The sequence below is a fragment of the Drosophila sechellia genome, chromosome 2L (assembly GCF_004382195.2).
Source record: "Drosophila sechellia strain sech25 chromosome 2L, ASM438219v1, whole genome shotgun sequence".
NCBI lineage: Eukaryota > Metazoa > Arthropoda > Insecta > Diptera > Drosophilidae > Drosophila > Drosophila sechellia.
In genome coordinates this window covers 4,296,780-4,321,132 of record NC_045949.1, presented here as the reverse complement: position 1 = coordinate 4,321,132, position 24,353 = coordinate 4,296,780, and the positions used below count along the sequence as shown (strand labels likewise).

Below are 24,353 nucleotides of genomic sequence, written 5' to 3'. Positions count from 1 at the left end.
AGCATTTAAATTTGTATCGTAAAAGTACATGATAGCATGATAGTCGATTACAGTATCGATAACAGCTCGATAACAAGAGTCTGGAAACAGGGTGGCTCCGGCATATCAGATTGTCGATAGCCCTGAACATTGTAAACAAATGACTAGGTAAGCTACAAAAATCATTTTAGCCAACGTTTTATACTATTTAATGATTCCAGGGCGATGGAGAACGTGTGTCAGTGCTGCAAGCTACGTCCGGGCTTGTCGGTGAAACGCGGTGGCTCGCTTCCGAAAACCCTTTGCCTGCAGTGCCTGCATTTGGACACATTTGGCACCAAGCCTAAGGTACCAAGCTCCGAAACCCAAATTAAGGAAACGGTTCACGTAGAACCCTCCTTAAACAGCGAAGACTGCCTGCCGGAGCATCCTTTATATCCAGAAGTGCAGCTGGTAGTTAAGGAGGAGGACGTTCTAATTAAGAAGAAGGTTATCGAGGAAAACCACATACATAATGAGGAGGTCATAGGAGCGGGTCCCATAGTGGACGTAGAGGTTCATGAGAATGATCCCGCAAGTAACGACGTGATCCTCATACAGGGTTCCTTCGATGAGGAGGTAATTCTTGATCCTCCCGCAAATAACGACGTGATCATCATACAGGATTCCATCGCTGAGAAGGTAATTCTTGAGGATCATCCTGCAAATAACGACGTGATCATCATACAGGATTCCGTCGCTGAGGAGGAGCTCCCCGTAATTAAGGAGGAGGCTATTGAAGTGGAAGACATGCAGGGAGAATACTTTATAATAACAGAATGTCTGGAAGAGCCAGCAATCGGAAGCTGTCGCGTTTGCTTGGAACAGTCTGACAATTTAACCAATATATTTGATGTCGCGAAGGAGTCCGGAATTCCGATTGCCACGACACTCTCTCAGTACACAGGAATGCCAGTTGAGAAAGGCGATTCATTTTCTGAATATATCTGTGTAACTTGTGTGGATGTTGTGAAAAATGCATTCGATGATTTACAGGCTAAAGAAAATACCATCCAGATGTACCGACAACCTAAAGAGGAGATTATTAACATAGATTCAATACCAGTAAAAAACAAGCCAGTTGATTATGAAGTTACTGGGAAGCCACCGCACAGATGCCCTCAATGTCCAAAGATATTCTTACTCGCAGCCAAACTTCAAGATCACATTCGGACTCATAATGAAACGCGTACCACAGAGCCTCCACGGCTGAAATGTCCCAAGTGTCCAAGTATATATATGAAACGCGGATGTCTTGAAGCCCATATGTGGATTCATAGGCCCTATGATGAAAGAGAATCAGAGTTGGAGCCTCCGTACAGGTGCCCGCACTGTCCAAAAGTGTTCCTTTACTCCAGCTTTCTTAAAATTCACATTCAGACACATGAGGATGTCTCTAAAAGACTGTCTCGGAAGTCATCGTACAACTGCGCGCAGTGTGCAGCGGTGTTCTCAGACGTGACCAGCCTTAAAGACCACGTAAAAATCCACGCGGAACAACGGACATTCGAATGTCCCCTCTGCCTGGTGTCCTTTCAAGAAGAAAGCAACCTAAAGAGTCACGACTGTGCTCACACTCGGTTCAAGTGCCACAAGTGTTCCAAGTTTTTTCAAAGTCAAAATTACCTAGATTATCACTTCAAGAAAAGTCACACGACGAAAGGTCCGTTCAAGTGCATAAAGTGCCAGCAAACTTTTGAAAAAAGGAGCGCTCTTAAAGAACACATCAGTTCGCAGGTTTGCGTACAATTCCTCCGGAGTAAGTCTCCTGGACAAATATTCCCTTGTCCCAAATGCCCGAAAAAATTTAGCATAGAAGCCAATTATCAAATGCACCACGCCACTCACAAGAAAGTAAAGACTGTTATCGAGAAGCACAACTGTACACAGTGCAAAAAGTCCTACCAAAATAAAAAACTCCTTACCGAGCACATTTTGAGTCACAACCGGTGTGTCCACTGCCCAATGTCCTTTACGAGCAAATATCTTCTGAAGCAGCACACTTGTACCCACAGTAAACAATTAAGTGGGAGAAGGGGGCGCAGAAATCTTAATGTGAAATACAACGAATGCGAAGAGTCCAACGAAAGTGATTTGGAACCATAGCATAAATATTATAATATCTCTATAAGAAAACTCTCGCAACCAAATAAACAAAACCAGTTTGAATTTGTATTTTGTTACTTCATTTATTGTATGTTTGACTTCTTAACTTTTAAACATAAACTTATTTGACTATGTTGAAAGTTGGATTCTCATGTTTATGTTCGCGTTCATGGTACTAATGACTTATGCGTTCGCTTAAGCAACTAACTACGTGCTACAACTTAAACTAGGTTTGCGGTCGCTGCGGCTGCTCCGAATTTAACACTATTTACATGCAACTTATGGTCTAAGTGATTTTGAGCGTATGGTCTAGTTTGAAGATCTTTTGAAAGTGATCGCATCGCGCGCAATAATACAAATCTCTAAACAAAAGACTTAAGACACAAACTTAGGCGTACTTTAATGGATGAATTGTATGAGCTCTCAATGTATTTCTATGCGTAATTATGCTTTGGTTTAATTCCAGCACTGCAAAAACCTAAACGAATCGAATATGACTATGACGCAGTGGCCCAGCGGTCGGCATTCCAAGGCCAGTTAGCGCCTGCCGGCCAACATCGCCCGAAGCTGCCGCTGAGACTGAACAGGCTAGACTACGCTAGGCTAGAGGGAATTTACTCATAAATTTAAATACACAGTATTTACACAAGTCGAGTAAATGTCTACGGTACTAATGGTCCTCCTTAGACGGCCACTATCTTGCTGGGATCCACTTTCACGCGCAGAAACACGGTATCGCCCTTGATGAAGGGTCGGCTGTGCAGCAGTTCGTGGGAGATGAAGCGCGGGAAGCCGAATCCTAGCTGATCTGGTTCGTTGGACGGCCTCTGGAAGTTCTCCCAAGTGGGATCGGGCACAAAGGATTCCGCCACGCCTCCCTGGCCACTTTGGGCGCCCTGTTCGAACAGCGTGAAGGTGATGGAGTGTGAGAATGGCCACTTGAGCAGAGCATCGTACTCTCCCGGCAGGACCTTTATGTACACGGAGACGTGCGTGTTTTCTCCAGGTCCATTGCCATTGAGGAACATCGACGCCTGCAGCTTGTATCCATACTGGGAGGTGTAGAACGGGGGTGAGACTAGCTCCAGGCCATCCTTGCCCCTCGCTTCGGCCATCTTAGCCGACCAGTCGGTGATCTTCCACAACAGAGTGCCTGTGTAGTTGATGGACAGCTTGGACACCGCCGACTTAAGCATCTGGATCTGCTGACCCTGGCGCGAGCTGAGGGCCACCATCAGCGAGAGATGGGCGGCAGCGTTACTCTCCAGATGGGTCTCCAGCATCTGGCGGGGACCCTTGAAGCGGCATCCCGCCTCCTTGAAGCTGCAGGACACGGCTAGCGACTGGCATTCATCACGCAAATGCGCCTCTAGCTCACCCCGGGGAATCGGACCAGCATCGCATCTCTGGGGGCAGGCCAATGGAGCTCTTGGGCACTGGGCGGCATGCAGGGGCAGCGTGTCAGCCGAGAACTCCCGCTGGCAGTGGGCACAGCGACGGAGTCGCTTGGCGCAGTCCTTGGACTTGTGAAGGGTCATCCTCCCGCGCAGTATCCGCTGGCCGCACTTGGCCTCGCAGTAAACCGGCTCCTGGCCGCAGCTTCCGTTGTGCTCCTCCAGTCCAGCACCGGAGAATTCGCTCTGGCAGAACTCGCATCGGGTACGCCTCATCGTGCAAGTGTACTGGAGATGATCGGTCATCATGATCCGGGGAATCTGGGCTCCACACTTGTTGGGGCACTGGGTGGCGTCGTGCTTACAGGCATTGAGATGTCCCTTCAGCTTTCGCAGCTCATCGGACCACTTGCAGCCCTGTTTGTGATGAATGCAGAAGACCAGCGAGCCCATGATGTGTTTTGGATCGGGACCGGGATAGATCTGCAAATAAGGGAAATAAGAAATTTGTAACGATCAGTGAGAACTTCTGTATAACAAATATAAATAGAAATGTAAAAAATTAAGCCCTACTTGGCTTGTAGTTCGTTTTGCAGTATTTGGTGTGAAAATGCGTTTCCACAAACGCCCTGAGGTCCCCCTTCCTTTAAAAGGTTTTCCAGATTTACTTTCCCAAGCTGATAGACAGGACATGGCACTTCTTTCCTTATCTTCCGATCCCCTTCACCTGTTGTTTATCCAGTGCATCGCAGATATTGATTTTCCAGCTACCTGCCCGCCACCTTTTCGCCGCACATTTTCCCTCGAGGGGTTTTCACACATGACTGCTCATGTTCCTAGGCACACCCAGAGACAGGCACTTCCTGTCCTACCTTCTAACGTTCTTTTTGGGCACTCTCCCACTTCTCCAGCCATCGCTTGACTGCCTTTGCCCATATACTTGTACTCGTACTTCGGGTTTTTGAAGAACTGCACCCGCTTCTGGTTCTGCTCCCCAGTTTTTCCCTATGCACATCAGTCGTATGCTTTTAATTGCTGGGGACTGCGAGAGGAGTGCGACTTTGCATCCGGTAGATTAAAATAATAAATTGCGCCGTTGTGCGAAAATATTTATGACTGCCTGCGATGGTCTAATCTAATTAAAACGCCCCCATTTCGAATGACCAGCCACCCACTTTTGGATATGGTAATTGTTCGATCCGTTGATGATGATGTTTGACAAACCATTAAAGTGATGAGCAGACAATTCGAAATCGGGATAAAGATAGATAGACGTTGCAGGGGAGATGTGGCTCCTAACCGAGCGTCGCGACATTTCCGGTTGACTCTTTTAATTGACCTTATCTGCAGCATGTATGCGTATAAGGGGCCAGAGGAAGAGCGTGGCTTGCCTTTTGATAAATGAACATGTCGCTGCATCTGGTTCTGGTCCCAGAGACAGACTCGTAGAGGCGGCATAAAAACGAAGATATAATAAGCAATTAACACAAGAGCAGGGAGCGGGTTCAGTTCGGATTCGGACTCGGATTCGGATCCCATGTGCCCGGCAAATGGGCGTAGTAGAAAAAATAAAATATTATTTCTATGGAATCGCCTCTTGCTGGTAATTTCATTTCATTTAACGTGAAAACGAGTTTGGTGCTCCTCTTCTCCGCTCCGCTCCGCCGTTAAATGTCACTTTAAAAGTGGTGAACTGCGGTTGAACTCTCGATGGGGCCATGGACCAATTAGGCAATTGGACTTGCAAGTGGAATCGAACCGCCCACCAAGGAGTTCGTTCAGGAAGTAACCGCCACTCAATCGGAGATGGCGTAAACAAACGGGCGATGTTTAACAAATTCCGCATCACGTAGTGGATGGATTAATGAAGAACATGCACCAGCATCCGAGGAGATCTGAGATCAAAAGCTGGCCCCGTCCAACTGTTTGTCAACCGACTCCAAATGTTTACGGGGAAACCAAAACAATTATGGGCCGAACGGCAGGAGAAAAAACTTAAGATACTTTTTTCTTTTTAGTGGCAATTACTTGCCGCTCTGCTAAGGTTAATTTACTCTGACTTCCCCATCGGGGACCACACAAAGATGGAATGGCAATGGAGGTCGTTTGCCACGTTTCGGCGGATGATTATATAATTAGGCGATCTTAGGGCAACTTTTGCTTTTTTCCTCATGCCAAATCGAGAATATTGTTATTCAACTGCTCCGAGTCATTCAGTTTGATTGGTTCTGATGTAAAGCCGCAGTCAAAACCAATTGAAATTCCAATTCAGACACGAAAGCGTGGCCAAATTTCAAGCTTCGGTAATTAAAAAATAACATAAAGCCGAATGAATAAGACGGAAACCAAATCAAAATCAATGCTCAGGCCAATGAAAGTGGAAACAGCAAACAGAAATGTGAGCGAACAACGCATTATTTATGAGCAACAGCAGTTGTTGGCGCATTTTGTTTTATTTTTATGGGACGCTCAACCTGGAGCCTCCTGGAGTGGAGTGGCAACCTGCCCACTCCACTTGGAACTGCACTTCCATGGTTGCGCGGTGCGTCGGGATAGGGCGGATCATAAAAATGAAGTTAGGAATAGGCAGGAAGACAAATTTATAATTTTAGACATCGAATTCGATTCGATGCCCCGTAAGACATGTGCCTCCTACTTGGAATTGCCCCAACCTTAAAGTTCAAGGCGCTCATAGGCGAAGAAGTTTGTTTTATTTGATTTTATGGCTCTGCCTGGCTTCAATCAGACAACATCCCATTGTTTATGCTTCTGTTGAAAGTTTGGGGCGGCCAAAACTTCGGGTTCGGCCATGTTTCTGGAAGATATGTTCCTCTTGGGGCTTTATTAATAGACAAATTGATTGGGAGGCACTTTAATTTGAAGGGTTGCAGTCCGTTGGGATACATTGATTTGTTTGTCCGATTATCCAAATGAGTTTTCAAGCCATGCGGTATCTGGTCGAGTCTATTTAAGTATTCCCCCCACCAAATAATAATATAATTGAGTCTAGAAAAAAATATTATCCCATGTTCCCACATAAACACAATGGACTTCACAGGTTGATTAGATGGAAATCGACTTGATTATTTCATATTTCTGATAGGCGAATGCCAAACAAAGCATTTCGAACTAAATCTGAATGCAGCCATTATGATCTCAGAGTGTTCCATTATTCTTCTGGAGCACGATTTCCCGACCTGCTAACCAAAAGATCATCAGATTCTGGGGCAAGGGGACTTAGCACCTTCCCATTATTGGTAAACCATACCCCGCTGGGAGAACTTCCGTTTGTTCAGTTAACACAAAATATTCCCAACCAAAATATGTTGACGTTCATTTGTGTAATGCACAAAAGGCAGAGACATGGCTGGTGGGGGGAACTTGGCATGGGTCTGCTGTCCAAATATCCCCCTAAAAAAAAACGCCCCTGGCATGTTTTTTTATTTGGTACGTGAGCATTGGCATTATAGCTTTTTATATGTATTTCGAGACTCTGTGTTTGCCCAAGAAATTCTCAACATTCATATGGGGCTAGCTACAGTATCAACATTATAAGCTCTATGAAAACTGTGCTAAATACTTCTGATATTTACCCGCAGCTGGAGCACTAATTAGATCGCTTTTTCGGCTAGGTGTTTGCCTAAGGCCAAAACTTCCCACAGTCGCAGGGATTGCCAAAGTTATGGCCAACACGGGTGACCCAGTAAAGTGCATCGATGCCGGATTTAAAAGTGCAACGCTGGCGATGTGGTGAGCCAAACAAGCTGGCCATAAAGGAAACCGCTGAAACAGCTGATGTGCACTTTTGTCAACTTCAAAGATACTCCAGCAAGTGTGTAATTTCAGCAATAGCCAGCGAAGCCAGCGGCAACAATGCTTTGGATGTGGATGCGAGCTGAGCTCAGACAGCTGCAAAATACAAAACCCAAAACAAGGCAAAGAGAACGAGAGAGAGAGAGGAAAAAATGAAAACAAAACATGGCCAAAGCCAGAAACTGGTTTCACCCGAGAAAATGAGGGGACAAAGCGGAGCAGAGCAGCTGATTTCTAAACAGGTAAAAACACCATGTTGCTGCTCCCTCTGCACCTGCAATATGGCCATATCGCAATATATCCACTGTGCCCATGTTAAATGCTGCTTTTTGCCACTCTTAATCACGGTGATGAATTTGCATGCGTTGGCCCCAAGAAATGGTTAAATTATGACTTGAAACCCTGATCCCCTGTGATCAGATGTTCTAGTTTCTGCCACTATTTATTACGAAACCGTCTTGGTTGCCAAACCTCAACGCAGGTGAACTTTGTTGCAGCTGCCACATTTTGTGGCTCTTTTTTTGTGCGGGTCTGACCTTTATGTTGGCCTGGTTGGCAGCTGTTTGTCTGGAAAAGCGACAGGAAATGCAGTTGTTTTTGTTCATTTTGGGGTCGTCAGACTTTGGGCCAAATTCTTGCTGGCATTAGCGAAAATACTTCGCATTGACAAGGTCCCCAAAAGTCGGCGAATGGGAGAAATCCGTTGAGTCAGCCGGCCATAGGCGGTGCGAAATGTGTCATTACCAGCAATATGTTAATTGATTGCTAATCGAAAGCGAAATGTTTGTCAAAATATACGTTCAGCACGTTCTATAATATATGGTCTCCAATTTCAACTTGTTATTGAAAATATTGGCCTTAATGAATTGAATCAAATATCTACTAGTTCCTCATTATAGAAACTCCATGATAACATAATGATTCCCAATGACCAAAGCTGATATTATAGACCTTGAGTTCCTGTTACACTAATCTGTTGACCATATGCTAATCGGGTTTCCCGTGTGGGAAATGCAATTCTGGATTGGTGGGAACCATTCTCCCAGACGGAAGCTCCATTCCGCCACTTAACGGGTTGCACCATAATTGCAAGATTCCAGGAATGCCAGTCCAGGAGGAGGCAAAAAACAGGGCAGACGCCCCCGTCAGCAGTTGGCAACTGGAACTGGTTAACTGGTTTACCTTTGGCCAAGGATGCTTGTACTTTGCACAGACGCAGCAGAAGCTGAAAAGCGGCTGGGCAACTTTTCCGACTGATTCGCTAGTCTAAGACCAAAACCAAAACAAGAAACTCGTTTGCTGAATTGTTTCTGTTGGCAAAAATGCGAACCTGCCTTACATAAGCCCAGGTCCACCTGGGTTTTCCTTCGGCTAACGGTTGCGTTGCACTCCCGTATCTTGAGTGCTCTTCAACTTTGGCATTTGCCGCAGATGCGTCGGCGGCGCCTCGTCGCCAATGGTCACGATTATCCATTTCCCGGCCGCCGATGAAAACTGTGGCATGCTCGTGGCGTCGTCGTCTTGCTTGATTTTCATTATTTATGTTTTTATTTTTCTTTTTTAAGCCAAGCAGCGCCACTTGGTCGTGCCGCGTGGGTGTGGCTCGCAGTGGGTCTGGGTCTGCAAATGAATGCAGCACTCGTCTGCGGAATCCACTGACCAGGGAGAGAATGTCAGAAACGGATTGCGAAAAAATGCCAGCGAAATCGAAGTACGGGAATTCTGATTACTTGGCAGACTCGAATCCGCATTGAAATGGGCTTAGTTGGTGGGAAAATTTGTCTTCGGAGGCAGAAAAAGTCAAGCTAATTGGAACTATCACCTTATTGTTTGATATTCGATTGCTCATATAACAGTTTACTTTTTTACTTTCTAGGTAAATTTTATTTTTTCCTTCAAACTGCAGCTTGTTTATGCCTCTCAATAAACCCTATTTCCCCATTCGATGCGGCTCTTCTTTCCATTTCTAGAAATCGGTCCACGTTGTGCCCATATGTTGTCGCCCAAGATGGAACTGTCTGTATCCCTGCACAAAAAATTCCCATCGCATCCTCAGTTCAAGCGCGTCTACATCCTGTTTGCCTTTCGGATTTTTATTTCAATCTCTTTCGGAATTTTTTTTTTTAGTTTCATTTTCCTGCCATGTGTGTGAGGCCGGGCAATCTGTCGCGCAGCTTTGGCAAATTGCTCTCAACTTGGCCGTCAAACGGTGGGGGCTTAATTGCACCCGATTTGGTGCGGAAATCCCATACATATGTATGTATATTCGATAGTTGTCAGCCCGCTTATCGGGTGTGGAAATCCGCTATCAGTGGACGTCCCCACGCTCTAGATAGCCCTATTTGCTTTACGAAACTGATTGATTGATAATGATAAGTGGCGGCTAAGCCCTAGTATCTGGCCGCTGGTCTAGGGCCCCCCATTCAATTGGGTCAATGAGCTTTATCGGGAATGGAGTAGAATGGAAAGCACTCGTGTCGCTTTTATGGTCGTGGCAATCATATGTGGGCTTTAGTTGTTAAATGTTTGCACAGCTGGCTCGCCTAAACAGGAAGTCCCCTCCAAAGGCGTTCGGATGCGATCCCTGCGTGTAACCCCTATTTACGCACATCTGAATATCATTAAAGAATTTAACTGAGTTTCTTGAAACTACCTATTGTTTATATTATCCTTTATCCTATAATTCAGAAACAATAATAGTCTTAGTCCTATGACTAATTTTATATATAATACGCCATACACCAAAGATATGAAATGTACAGCATTAGCAAGTTATGTACTTTGCAAGATCACATATCTGGTGCATTGCCCTCGATATTTCTAGGGAGCCCGACTTTATCTTGGTGAACTTACAATCTGTTCCAGTTCCGTGATGGGCATGTTGTTGTTGTTGTTCCCAGGAGTGGGTGAACTGTGTGAGGACGAGTGCGATGAGGACACCGTCGACGAGGAGGAGCGCGATGTGGCGCAGTTTCCACTGCCGGAGGTCGTCTTGTTCCGGGGCGGAGTGGGTGGCGGTACGGGACTGGCCAGAGTGGAGCAGTCCTTGGAGTTGCGATTGGGCGAGAGACGCGAGGGGAAGCTCAGAGTCTTCGTCCACTGGGCCAAACTTCGAACCATATTGTTAATGTTTTTCTGTTGTTTATTTGCTTGTCGTGAAACTAATCCAAAAGTGTTTCAATTGGCAAGTTTTTGGGGGTCTTTGATTGTTTTGCTTGGGCAATTGCACTTAGTTTATTGGCACATCACTCAGAAAAGATCTGGTTATTTCAAAACTTGGCGAAATTCACACGGCGCACGCGCATCGTTTGTCTTGTGTTTTCCGTTCAGACTCAGATTCAGATACAGATGCGAACTTCACGAATACGAACCGCTTGCGTCGACTTCTCGAAAGCAATTGATGTGACGCAGAAACGGCAGAAACATCCAAGCCGCTCTGAAACTCCCGCTCTCTCAAACGCACTCTCTCACTGACGCTCTCACGAATGTGGCGTAGGGGTTGTGCAAGGGAGACAGCAGGCGTCGATCTGCTCTGGCAATGCACTTTAGAGAGAGACGGAGACTGCTTTTGTGTCCGTGTCTGTGAGCAATCTGTGAGAGTGCACAGTGGGCAATAGTTGATTTTGCCTGTTTATGTATATTCTTCTATACCATTGAACATATGCATAAGATAATTTTCTTATAAGCTTATATATACCATTGAATTTATCAAATAAGCTGCTCGTCAAGCTGTTTAAGGAGTTCCACATGGCGTATAAGTAATATCCTCTATTATATAGTATTAATTTCGAGCTCATTTTATATGTGATAATAATTGTTTTTAGGCTATTTTAACTTCTCACCACTGTGCGGTGGTTGAAAAGTGCCAAAAAGTGGTTGATTGGTTAAAATACTGAAACTCTCCTTGAAACTACACTCGGTTTATTCACAAAAGGATCATTAAAAGATCGCAAAATGGGGTATAAATTTTTATAATATTCTTTCATATTTATGTACTTCTGTTTTTCAATACTCTTGATATTCAGAAATTTTATATTTAAAAAACTGCCATTTGAAAACACCGAGTAACTCGTTAAAAGTAGTATTATTTTCCATCACATTTCCTTTACTATTAATTTCGTCACTTGATTTCCTTTGTCATTTTCCATTTTCTATGGGCTTTCCGCTCAATTTGGCAAAAGGACATACTGCGGATAATGTAATTGCTGTATTTACCCAAACGCTGCTCTAATGACGCCAACAAGCCATTGCCAAGTGCAATTATCCAAAGGGCCTCAACATCTGTTGGCCAGGAGTGGAAATGTGGAATAAGGGGCGAACGGAGGGGCCAGAGCAATAGGGATATCGATTATGACCCATTCCCGACTTCCGTTGGGCGCATACCAAAGGAAACCCACGCGAAAACACACAGCCAGAGGGGCCCACTCACAGATACTAACTCACACGCACACAGGCAGCATAAAAACCGGCAACAACGGCCTTGCCAAGGTTGACTGAGCATGTTGCCGAAAAAAGAGCCATAAAACCAAGCGGCAGCAAGAAAAGTTGATGCCGTTGATGTTGCTGCTTCTTTTTCTGGCCAAGACGAGAGAAAGAGCCAAGAGTTGGCTCTCTCTTCGCTCTGATAATGGCCAGAAAGCCATAAAGCCGCTTAGAAGCTGAGCCAGCATGAGCAATGGGAAATGAGTTCATTCAGCTTTAGATTCGGTTCCAGCTGAAAAGGTTCCCCAGAGTAGCCAGATCTTCAGAAGATTTAAAAATCTTATTTATTTAAATTAAATTAATTCTTTAAAACAATCCTTGACATCCCAGCAAAAGCATAAAACCATTAGCAATAACGAGTTAAGTGGAATTTTTGGTCTGCCAAAAACCTATGTAATTAGTAATACCCATCCCCTTTTCTTATATTTCCATACCAAAAATTCAGTGTTAATTCCATTTTACCGACAAAAATCATTCGCATATTGTGGGCACATGTCGGCCATGACAGATGCAGATGCTCTGGATCGATTTGTGTTTCCTCTGCCTGGCCAATAAGCTGTCCTCTGGCAGCCACATGTCCTTGCTGACGGGTCCTGTTGCCCGGCTTTGTTCTCAGGCCAAGGAAATGATTCGCAGTTCGATGGCTAAAGGCAGCTGCATTTGGCAGAGGTCGAACAATGCCCTCGCTTATTGACAGTTTCCCAAAGGTGTCGCACAAAAGAGGATCAGGCTCGTAGGAAAAGGATCCTTCATGCCCGATGTTTGACAATATGTCCATTGCTGTGTGCAGATTTCCGGACAAATGTGCCATGTACCCAGTGGAATTTGGATTCTATTATATTCATTAGATACATTTTTTATAAAGAAATTTTTCGCTAAACATCTTTTAAGATGCATAATATCATGTTCCCTTTTTCTTGAATGGGTTTTGTAAACATATAAAAATGGACGTTGATTTGTTTTACTGTTTATAAATATAAACAAACAAATGTTTACATTTGGATATCTGGATTAGTCATAGAAATTAATATTTAATTTAGCATTTTTTTAACATCTACATCTATCTCAAACATTTTCAGGCTATACTCCCATTTCTCATAACTCCACTTAGTTACATCCGCTGCTAAGCCAGCCCACAAATCAAAATGAAATTTGCCTAATTAATAGTTCAAGATCAGAGGAAAGTCGGCGATGAGGTAATATGTATATGAACCTCGTTTTCGGCGCGGGATGAGGGCTTTTTTACGAGGAAGGAAGGCGTGCGCCTGACCATTAATCTTGCATAAACATTGGCGTTTGTACAAGAAATAATATCAGGCAGATTAAATATTTAAAGACTCTCGCTGATAAGTCAGCTTATCAAGGAACAGATTGGTAGTGAAAGAGTCGGGTACGTTACTACCGAAGACTCTGTCAGTCACTGAGATGGAGACCCACATCGGTGGTTCTGAGGGGAATCCGAGTTCTTCATAGTTTCCCAAAACTAATGGTTCATTGATTTGCATACTGGGTGGGGGCCTGGGATCTTGGTTGGCCATTGGGTGTGACCCAGCTTTATCTGTTCCCAGTTTCGGATGAAAACATTTTCGCTTCTTATCTAAATTTCCGAAAATTCAGTTGTTGTTCCTACTGCTGCTGATGCTCGTGCACATAACAAGGCCTTTTGTTTATAAGCAAACAGTTTTTTGTTTTACAAATCAACACCTCGGGTATCAATTAACAGAGCGAGATGGCCACATAGGTAGAGATGCGGACGGAACGAGATGGATCAGCATGAATAACTCGACCCGAGTGGACCGCACTCTGTGTACGTTTCCCAGTCCAAGAGATCCGCTTAGACTCGCTTTATCTGCAGCAATTAAAGTGTGACCGACCCTCGACAGACCCGACAAATTCAAATCTCTGTGCTGCTCTGCCGCTATTTATTTATGATCTTTTATGATTTCTCAACAATAGGCAGCCTGGCCAACCGCACACGCCGGGCCTACTGTCCCTGGGAGATCCTTCAGATGCAGTTCCGTTTGTATCTCCTTCTGCCGCATTAGTTGCGGATGGTTAGCAGTGCAAAAAATGACGAAAATCACGAGATACGCCGTCTGATCAAAGACACTAGAATAACAAGATGCGTAACGGCCATACAAATTTTTGGCACGCGATTTTTTGGCTGTGGCTCTAGAGGTGGCTCCAGGCTCTCTCGAGTTTTTGTTCGAGAGAGAAAGAGCGGAGAGCGCTACAGCAAACAGCTCTTTTCTACGCATACAGTGATAGCAGGCAACTGTATGCATTGTAAATTTGACAAAATATGCCCTTCACCTTAGAAGTTCGTTGACTTTAAATCTATATTATTTTTATCAATTGGAACCATGTGAAAAATTCTTGTTTTCTCTTGCGTTAACGTTATTATTATTTAAATAAAGCTTAGAAATAGTAATAGCCGAATCTATGTACATCACAAAATAAATTTCGAAAATGACTTTATATTAGAATACTTGTCATTAGGGTTGAGTGCTTGTGTCCGCACTTCGTGCCTGACGATATGACTTTTGCAACGAACTGTTTTCATATTTTTATTTATTTTATAAATTTTTATTTTCTACTACGTATTATTATTTTTTATGAATTATTATTATGAAATATTATTATTTTTATTATTTATTAATAAAATTATTATTTTTTTATGAAATTAAAAAATAATTATTATTTTTATGAAATATTTATTTCTCAATGTAATGTCTTCTTTTTGGAAAATTTATGTTTCAAATTACAGTAGTTATAATAATTTCCTTTGTATTTGCTTTAATTATTTAGTATACTTATTAAGTCAAATTAATATGATGTATGTAAATGAACCATTTTTGGTTTGGCCTCCCCGTGGTGTTCCCTGGGTACCGAATATTACATATATTATAAATAATTAATTAACATAACATAATATACATAAAATAAAAAAAAAATATAAATATGTAAACGGTAGCTAATTCGAGCGGCGATTTTAAAAAACTTTAAAATTATAATAGTCAGGGAATTTTTATTTTATTTCATCATATTGCTACGAAATTGGCCACAACTCCAAATATGTAAATTCGTTTCTTCGATCAGAATTGATTTCGGCCCGAAAATCGTCTTCTAGCACAACACGCACACATATACGCGTTCTTGTCTCTTGTTTTTACTCACACAAGCAAGCAAATTCTATTTTTAGATTTCTTACGCTCTCAGCGTGAGCGAGCGGAAAGAGAGCAAATTTGGCCTTCACCAAAAAAGTGGCTGAATATTGCCAAACGAATGTATGGCCGTTACGCATCTTGTTATTCTAGTGTCTTTGGTCTGATGTACTCGAAATGCACTTCTGGGAAGCAGAGCTCAAGGCAGATCTTGCGATATGGTAGCGAGATTTATGGGCCAAGACATTGTAGCTCTATTAGTCAAGGCTTCTTTGAAGTTACACGTATATGTTTTCTTTTCAAAAAGTACTGCTGATCGAGTCATTTGCTGCACTTCATAGTGTATCAAAATATATTTACTTAAATGTAGATAAAATACTTTCATCTTAATTATAAGACTAATCCATAAATATGCTATCATGAAAGTTATTCAATTCATTAAAGATATATTTTCATATAGCTAAAGTTGTGTTTTTAACCCAATTAAGGCATTTATTATGCACATTTTCCGGGCCGTTTTCTAGTTCCATTTACCCATTAGCAGCTAAGTTATTTGTTGTATCTACTGATCCCTCATTAGAGTGTAAACTGGGTCTATTGGGTTACAAATGGCCCGCAAGATCTGGCAGCAGACACCTGCCACACTCCCTCGCAACTTCATTAGAACAAGCGCCTGGGTTTCGTTTACCCACCGAAATGTGTAAATATTTTGGAAACCCAAGGAAGGAACTCGTGTGTTTCTAGGGCTTGGACAGCGAACTTATGCAACGGAAACAGGTGCCACCGCGATCGATAAACGCGACACTCATTAAATGCGAACACGCTTAGTTTTTCCTCGGGAGCGCGGGAAATGGAAATGGAAACCTCTGGCGGTTGCAGTGACTCAAAGAGGCCGTTCACTTGTCCGAAAAATTCTTCTGACTAATCGAGCGTGACTCAGAGATCGGTTTTCATGCCACCATAGACATAGTCAGCCATTACAGAATGTTACACATTTATTACCCGGCTCCAGAAAACTCAGTAAAAAAACTCGTTGGAAACGCGAGCTGCTTAATCAAAGTTCAGACACGTCCACCTGCAAAGTGTGGGAAAACTCCAGGCGAACTGGAGGCGTCTGCTCTGGGTGCAATTTTTCGCATTGGAATTTTTCCTTCCTTGCGCAGCGAGGAAAAACAATTTTCACCTTGGGGTAATTTCGCTATTTCGCTCTGCTCATTTTGCAACACTTTCACCCGCTGATTTGGCACGTAAATGGGCTGATAAAAGCAGCATACAAAAAGATACAAAGCTAAGGCTTTGTGTTTTTTTGCTTCGCTTCTTTTTTTCGGGGGGAAACTATTCAAAGCCCCAAAGAAACAGTAATGGGTTCTGCCTACAGTGCCGGTTGACAACTTGGACCGTGTTCGTTGACCTCAATTGTGATCTGCGTATCTGTATCTTTTTTGCCAGCCGAATTCACTTTCAGTTTGGCTCTGTTTTGATGAAGTTGTGTCATGCAACGCTGATTTAATTATCATCAGTGAAGGAGACAGTGGCAACTTGGACCAACTTCCATTGTGCCACAAACAAAAACTAAAGAGGAAATACTGTGAATTTTGCTGTTTCTTTTGGCTGAAAAAAAAACGGAGGAAAGTCACAATAGAAAGTTGTTTTATCTACTAGAAGTCAGTGGGTAATCAGCTTATGACTGAGTTTTACAGATTTATTGAAATAAATTTCAAAGTAATGAAAAACCATGACAACTTATGTACACAAATAATGTACCTTTGTGACCGAAATAATCTTTCCATAATTTCTTCAGCTGATAAATCAATCGGTTCTAATAGACCTAACTGCGGATCATAAAACTATTTGAGCTGGGTTTGCCATTCTCTAGGGTTTCTGCAAACTGCAGCCTTCATTCAAGGACCACCTGCAGTTCAGAGGCCATACAGGATTTGCCTGAAATGTGTGCAAAACATGTTCGGATCCCAGGACTTTCCATTCCCAAACATGCTGGGCGAAGATAAAGTCAAGTGCATCCACCGAGACAATCTAATTCCGGCTAAAAAGCTGCTAATGGCCCAGAGATTCGGGGCTTAGAAAAATCCCAGTTAAACAGAGATAGCGAGATATTTTCTCAGTTCATTCACCAGTTAGCGGGCTAAGATCTGTGAGATTCAGGTAGATTCCGTGTATTCGTATCTCGCATTTTGTGTCTTCTTCGTTTCCGCTGTATACGATTATGATAAAAAAGTGACTTACAGATGCGCCAACATTTTGTGAATGAATCTCCGTTCGCATGTGCATTTTCGCATATAAATTTCGGCAATAAAATGTGTACAAATAATCAGCTTGCGGCTGGTTGGTGTGGGATGGCATCGAAAAATTATTTAAATGCCGCACATTTCCCGCCGCTCGGAAAAAAAAGCGTGGGATCTCAGTCGAACGGCCTTTTCAATTCCTTAATTGTTTGGAGCTGAGATACGGATTGCTGGCCCGCCGTAAAATGCCTCAAATGGCTGCGAGTGCGTGCTGTCACTCGGACCAGCAATTTTATTGACAATTGTGCCTTGTCCTAGTCGCTCCACTCCAAAAGCAGAACGGAGAGTTCAAAATTATAAGCTTCTCGTGATCGGCATGCTAATGAGCAGGCCTATAAAACATAAAAACGCATAAGGCAAAGGCAAACAAAATGAATTCACAGGCCCCACGAAGACGAAAAACCCAAACCCATCCCGATCCCCATGTCACGTTGTTTGCGTTGTGAATTTGCGGCTCTCGAGAAGTGGTATATGTGTATACATATACGAGTGTATGTGGAAAAACAAGAAGGCAGCGGACAAAGCTGCTTATTATTGTCAAAATATTTTCAGCTAGAGGAACTCACGTTTTAATTTTTTTATAATGTCACTAATTTATTGTACGTGCTGCACTACAAAGCACACGGACACACGACGATCCGATCCATCCCCACTTCTTGGCGACCCACTTAGGTGTCTTTAATAATAACATGGTCAGATCAGCGGAGGATCGGGCTGAAGGGTCGGGCATATCGTAGCTGTTTGCATTTCAATGAGGTCGGGGGGCGCGGATTGCCGCAAGAAACCCCATAGACAGATACCCCAAGTAGACGGTAATGAAAGGCACATGACCCAAGTCCAGGCAGACATCGCATGTTTGACTTGTGATATCTCTTCAATTGGAAACCTTTTTCGGTTGTTGAAGGTGACACTTATTTGGTTTAGCCAAGTGGGAAATCAGACATGGAAAGGGGTGAAAAATCCGTGGGATCATGTCGGAAAACTTTAAAGAACATTGAATAGTTATTGATTGAAAAAAAGTGGGAAGGTGTATATCAGTAATTTCAGAATATTATAAGGACTACGAATATGAAATTCTTAACTTAAATTCCAGCTTTATGAATATATAGAAAAATTTCAAACATTCAATTTCTTAGCCATAAATCAAACAATTAAGCACTAAAATTAAAAACATTTCAAGACGGTTCATCACCCCCTTTCTGAGCACTTGAGTCTGAATGCAAAGTAGTGTAATTTATGGGACCCATTCGAAGGCAAACAGAGCAACTGATTAGAGGCTATCAATCCGGCCGGAGTCAGTGGGATACAGAAGTCGAATGCACTGGGTCTTGTCAAATATTTGAGGGCACCGAATCAGTCCCATTCCAACTCCAATTTCGATCCAGATCCAAAGACGATGAACCGCAACGGAGCATAGGCCATAAAACCTTCGAGGCGAACAAAAATATTTGATTTGTGATTAGGGCGCTGCAATAAAAGGCAAATGTTTGACTAGAGTGCACTCACTTGCACTTTCCACACAGATTAACCGAGCAAGTTTCATAGTGCAACTTGGTCTGGGTGGGGGTTCACTAACTGCCATCTATCAGTGCCCCCAGCTAAATGCAACATGAGACCGGCTGTCAATGATGATGATTATGATGCCATTGCCCATTAGAGATCGTCGTCTGCCTGCCACACGCTCAACTTGAGCTGCGATCGCCTCCATCTTCATCTGCATCTGCATTTGTATCTGCATCTGCGACTGAACTGCGTCTCAGATTCCAGCTCCGCCGGGCTTTGTGGTTTTCAAGTTTCAGATGAAATCGAATCAAAGCAATTTTATGCGTTTTACACGCGTTGCCTCACTCTATTCAAATATGTATCTATGGCAGGCGTATCTGCCAGATACATTTTCAAACAGCAGAACCTGGAGCTTGTGGTCATTTGGTATCGAATAACTTGTGGAAAATACCTTTTGGCCTGACACTTTGATTGTGTAATGCGGAGCTTAAAAACGCAGGTCTAATAAAATGGTGGTATTTATTCATTAAGAATGGTCAGAGATGTTTAGTACACAAAATCAAAGAATATAGTATTTACATTTACTCCTCTTAAAATATCTGTTGGACTACAGAAAAACTCTTTATCTCAACTAAGATCCTTCCTTCAGATTACAAGATTTTTAGGTTTGGCTATTAAGATACACCCCTAACCGGATACTGTCAACAATCCTTGCAGGATACTGTCGACTAAACTGGCTTATCACCTTGCCGCCATCATTGGAGTGCAGGGAAATTACTTTCAATTATTGGACTGGCTATCGCAAGGACCCGCTTACGACCCAGGCAGATGTTTTCAATCCTCCGGACAGAGGCGTCAGGCAAGCGAGCCGAAAACCTGTATGGAATGCAGCTCCATCAAGCATCGACCTGATCTTCCTTGGGCTAACGAACTGAGGCGCAGACCGATGAGCGCGCCAAATCGAGGACGACGCCTGTAATAACATGAAAAGGACACCCAGACCCATAAATATATAGTATCTACCAAGACGACGACGATTCCTTTTGAGGACGACAGATGTTTTCGCTTGGCATTCCGAAGCAGGTCAATGCCTGCCGTCTTTAAGGATTCGATGCGTTGGTCCTGGCTCACAGCTTCTTAGCAAATAGGAAAGGTATCTCGAAGATACAACGATGCCGGGCGGCAGCTGGCACACTTGAGCGCGGCCTGTTTATAAATCGATCTGCTGCTCCTGGACGAGAACCCCATGCCATACCGAAAGTATCTCGGATTACACACCGCGCACTTATAGATACATATACACAGTAGGCAGTCGCAGACGCGCTCCCCTAAAATGTTTATAAATTATTTTTTCCTTTGATGGGCTTGCCAAAAGATTTTATTATGAAAAGTAAATCAACTCGGAACGCCTGGAAATTCGAGAGTTTTTCCTAGGGGTAACGGAAACTTTACAGGAATTTTTTCCCCTTTCATGAAAATGTACGTCTTGGCATTTTGTTTGATTAATTAGTTGAATTGTGATGGGCATTCAACAAAACAATTTATGGCAGGTAAAAACGATCAGTTTTCCATCTCTGGGGTTGATTTGAATTCCTCAATTTTTGCCGCTTCCCCATTAAATTCCCAGCACTTCATTAATAATTTCCCGATCTACATTTGTAATTATAATAGTTTCCTTTCGTAGTGTCTTATCGAAGGATGATCTTTTATTCATATGTATATTTGTCTTACCTCCTCGTAGGTATTTTCCCTGGAACTGGACTGAGTGCTGCTGGCAATCGAACGCCGAAACATTTCGCTGTGGAAACAAGACAATTAACCATTGAAACATTTTCCGCATTTATAATTTGGTTTAACAAATGATATGTAAATTATCATATCCTTTCCGCCAATAGTTTACTTGCAGGGATCAGATGATATCAGATAATCAGATGAAATTGTTGATCAAAAGATACAAATATTATTCTACGCAGATATACCTTTCACTTGGCAGCGGCTAATACGAATTAAACAATCCGTTCTGCCATAATTTACACTGACAAACTCCATTTATTAAGAGACACACAATTAGCCAAACTCTATAGATGGAACCTAACACACAGTGCCTACCCAAGCCCGTCGAAGACCCACGCCATGGTATAATTTATGAACACTACAATCGGAGGGAACTTTTCGGAACTCTCGTACCCGATAAACTAGTTCGAATATCAAAATCCAAGAGCTGCTAAAAAGTGTCATACCTTAGTCGCTGGCAAGTGGTGGGCGTGTTGACAGTGAGATTGGTCCTTGAGTCGCTCAGTTGGGCGATGGAGTTGCTCAATGTGTGGTTGCTCTGGCTGTTGCTGGATTTGCCATTGTTGAGCTTGGTCGTGTGACCAGTGGCAGGCTTCACTGTGGCCGGCGGGGCGGGCATCTTGAGACGACTTCGATCTGGCCAAATATGGTTGCGTTCATTAACCAACAAAGCTTCAGCAAAGCCGATTGTTAGTGTTATTTAAACTCGTCATTTATTTTCTGTTTGTTTGTTTGATTGTTACTTTGTTAGACTGCTGCCCACACGGGATCTTGGTGATGTTGGGATTTTGGGATCACGGTATCTCGGCACACGAGCGACTTGCCCAATTTGGAGTCTCGCAATATCGCATACCCGCGCCTCGTATCTTATTTATGTGCATTAACTAAATGTCGCTAATTTTTGGTTTATTTATTCGCAGCGCTAGACTGCGCCTTTTTTGGCCAAGGAATGGCTGTCCAGCGCTCCAACATAAATCAGCCAAACAATTCGATGCCCGAGCACACGACCCGAACTCTAATTAACTCGTTGGCGAAGTTGTTGCGTTGCCAAAAAAGCAGAGTGTCTGCCACCACTGGGGGATGCCTTTTAAGGTGTCACACAGCGATCGTTTTCAATTATGACGCAACACACGCGAAAATCTCAAGATCACCATGCTTTTCAGCCGCCGACAGGTGCTCACATCGACTTCAACTGACTTCGACTTCAAGTTGGACTTCTTGCTGCGCCGATTACTGAAACAAAACTGATTTATGCCTGTCACAAGGCGAACGGTGCAGCCAATTGCAGTCGGAGTTGCTGCCAAGTCGGTTCCAGTCCCGATCCCCTCCTGCTCGCTTCTCTGTGCCCCACCCCCCACCGGCTCCTCCTGCACGACGAGGTTCCCTTGGCGGAGTGGACGACAATTAGTTCTACATGTCGTCACACGTCGCAAGCTGCAGGAAGCCACAAGTGCATTGGGAGAAAAAAGAGGAAAGTTTAGCTAATGACACTTTAATTCACATTAAGTTGATAGTCAAAAAAAGTGCGATATCTTTATATGCCATTATTTATTACCTAAGGAGCTAAGCTAAGAAGTATCTGATTAATATTGCTACTACTTTCGCTCAGTGCTAAAGAAATAGTGGAGACAACAACTTTCGGCTTGGGGACTCAGTCAGTGCTTTGTCTGCACTTTCATATTTAGCTCTTCTTTGCACTCCCTCCCCAAACTGCTGCTCCTCCCAATGCTCCCCCTGCTCCCTTATCACTTCCCCCCTCCCGGATACTTTGCGGTTGTGTAATGCACGACAAAAAGCGATCAGATGTCCTTCTACGGATGTGCACTTTGCCTCGCCATCTCCTCTCCGTTTGGCCAGCTCATTCTGGTCTGGCGTCTTAATGATCTGCAGGGCACTACACTCCAGAAAAAAATAGATGGAAATCTTCGAGGAAGTGGCGAGATTCGGGTAACAAAAAGGGCTTCTCTACTTAAGCTTCGATATCAGATATCTTTGATCTAGGCTTAAAAGCAACACTTTTTATGGTATTTTATATATTTATTAGTATTTTTTGGAATTTTCATCATTTATCTTTTCATTTTCCAAGAGCACTTCTAAATGATTTATCCTGCCCACCTGAGCATCACTGAATTAGAGCTTCCCTGTGAGCGAAGAAGGAGTACTGCCAACCTGTTGTCCACATCTCATCCTTGTCATAACATGCCCGTATCGAACTCAGTGGCTACTTGCTGATAAACCACATTATTGCCCCTTAAGTATGCCCATGTATGCTACCTCCCAATACGTGATGAGTGCAACTACCTTAGCCCAGTCCCCTCCTCCGCCCTCCTAGTGCAAACCAACTGCTGGCGCTGGCAGCTGGTCATGTAATTGCAGAGTGGCCCGCACTGCCATTTACCATTCATAGCTGCCTTTTTGCTGCTAAATGGTCACCAGGCACCAGATCCACGAAGAAACTGCATCCGAAGTGCGACAAAAAGCAGCATTGCAACTGGTTGCAGACTCCATTTTAGTTGGTTGCAGTGGCATTACTGGGGTTTCTATGCCAGACGACGAGTCCTAAAGGTTACAGTTAATGGGGGCATCATCTACCTGTTCGGACGGCGACACTTCCGTTTCCACTTTGCGGTTGTCCAGCCTCAGAGGATCGAAATCCGAGATGGGGATCGGGATAGCAGGATGATTTGGCCGAACGGAAGTCAAAAACATTTTCTTCGACCTTTTTTGTACATTTTTTTTTGCAGTATTTTGGAGTATCATGGTTATGATTAACAGCTAGCCAGATTCACAAAATCTTAAACTCTATACTCGTGTGCCATTCGAGTGTGCAGATCCGAGATTAAAGCTGCTCACTGGCCCGGCAACAATCTCTGGAACTTTCGGTGCTGGAAACCTGACCACTTGTCGGACTCGAAGCATTCTCAACTGGGACGGGGTGCGGCCCATGTTGTCGATGATTGCCAAATATAGTTGGGCTTAGATTTCAGGTTATTAGAAGGCTGTAATTGCTTTGAGAGTTGATGTTCGGATAGAATATTATAGTTGATTTTTATTGATATTACCTTTAAGCCGAGAAGCTGATGATGTCTGAAATATCTAAATGTTATTTACAAGATTTCTGCGGCAAACTGTCGGATAAATAAAAGAGTTACCTTTTTTTTTCAGTGATTCAGACAACCGCCTTGGATCATATCTGTTCTATCCCTTTAAGCTTATCCCACTACCAGTAGCACCAACTTTTTGTTAACGAATCAAATTAGTGGCTCGTTTCGTTGGCCCCTTTGATCTTGTTCTGTCGAAACGCCTGGCTGCACTTAGAGGAGGAAGATTACTTCTAAGTACTTGTATCTGCAATCCAAGCTACCCAAGTGAGTCCGCCAGATAGAGATATGGAAATCAGCTCCCGTCCGGCCATCGACTTAGACACGTGTTGTCCAAGTCGGCGGTTCAACCGAGTTCAGTCCAACTCCATCAATCGATGGAAACTGCATAGTTGGAGTAACTAGCGCTGGACTAGGGTCTAAAATGGCCTAGCCCTATTCCAATGCCTCGACTAGTTAAATGCAACTTTGGTTTTTTGTGGGCAGCGGCAACGTCTGCGCACGAACGACGACGCATTTTTGTGCTTGTCATGCCGGTAATGACTGCAACAACAGCAACAAATACTATATAGTATAGTATAGTATGGGTATAGTATAGTATTGTATATGGCAGAACAAACAGCGCGCAGCAACAAAAACAGAGGAACATGCTATCGCTTTGGAGTTGTGGAGCTG

At 43.4% G+C, this 24,353-nt stretch overlaps 2 protein-coding genes across 7 annotated transcripts; one reads left to right on the top strand and one right to left on the bottom strand.

Annotated features, from left to right (window-relative positions):
• Positions 1-49: 49 nt before the first annotated feature.
• LOC6613331 (zinc finger protein 668) lies at positions 50-2,206 on the top strand. Its single transcript, XM_032719703.1, has 2 exons — positions 50-147; positions 201-2,206. Exons 1-2 carry the CDS (start codon positions 140-142, stop codon positions 2,122-2,124), a joined length of 1,932 nt encoding a protein of 643 aa, XP_032575594.1. The 5' UTR covers positions 50-139; the 3' UTR covers positions 2,125-2,206.
• LOC6613329 (TNF receptor-associated factor 4) lies at positions 2,188-24,140 on the bottom strand. 6 transcript variants are annotated; one of them, XM_032719728.1, is made up of 7 exons: positions 23,942-24,140; positions 23,730-23,885; positions 23,640-23,673; positions 22,976-23,576; positions 21,024-22,011; positions 20,515-20,581; positions 2,188-4,001 (listed from the first exon to the last, which is right to left on the bottom strand). In XM_032719728.1, exons 5-7 carry the CDS (start codon positions 21,194-21,196, stop codon positions 2,808-2,810), a joined length of 1,434 nt encoding a protein of 477 aa, XP_032575619.1. In that variant the 5' UTR covers positions 21,197-22,011; positions 22,976-23,576; positions 23,640-23,673; positions 23,730-23,885; positions 23,942-24,140; the 3' UTR covers positions 2,188-2,807. The 6 variants fall into 6 exon arrangements, with proteins under 6 accessions (XP_032575619.1, XP_032575626.1, XP_032575627.1 ...); XM_032719735.1 differs by having other exon boundaries at positions 22,976-23,585; positions 23,730-24,139; XM_032719736.1 differs by having other exon boundaries at positions 22,976-23,585; positions 23,640-23,664; positions 23,730-24,139.
• Between the last annotated feature and the right edge of the window lie 213 nt (positions 24,141-24,353).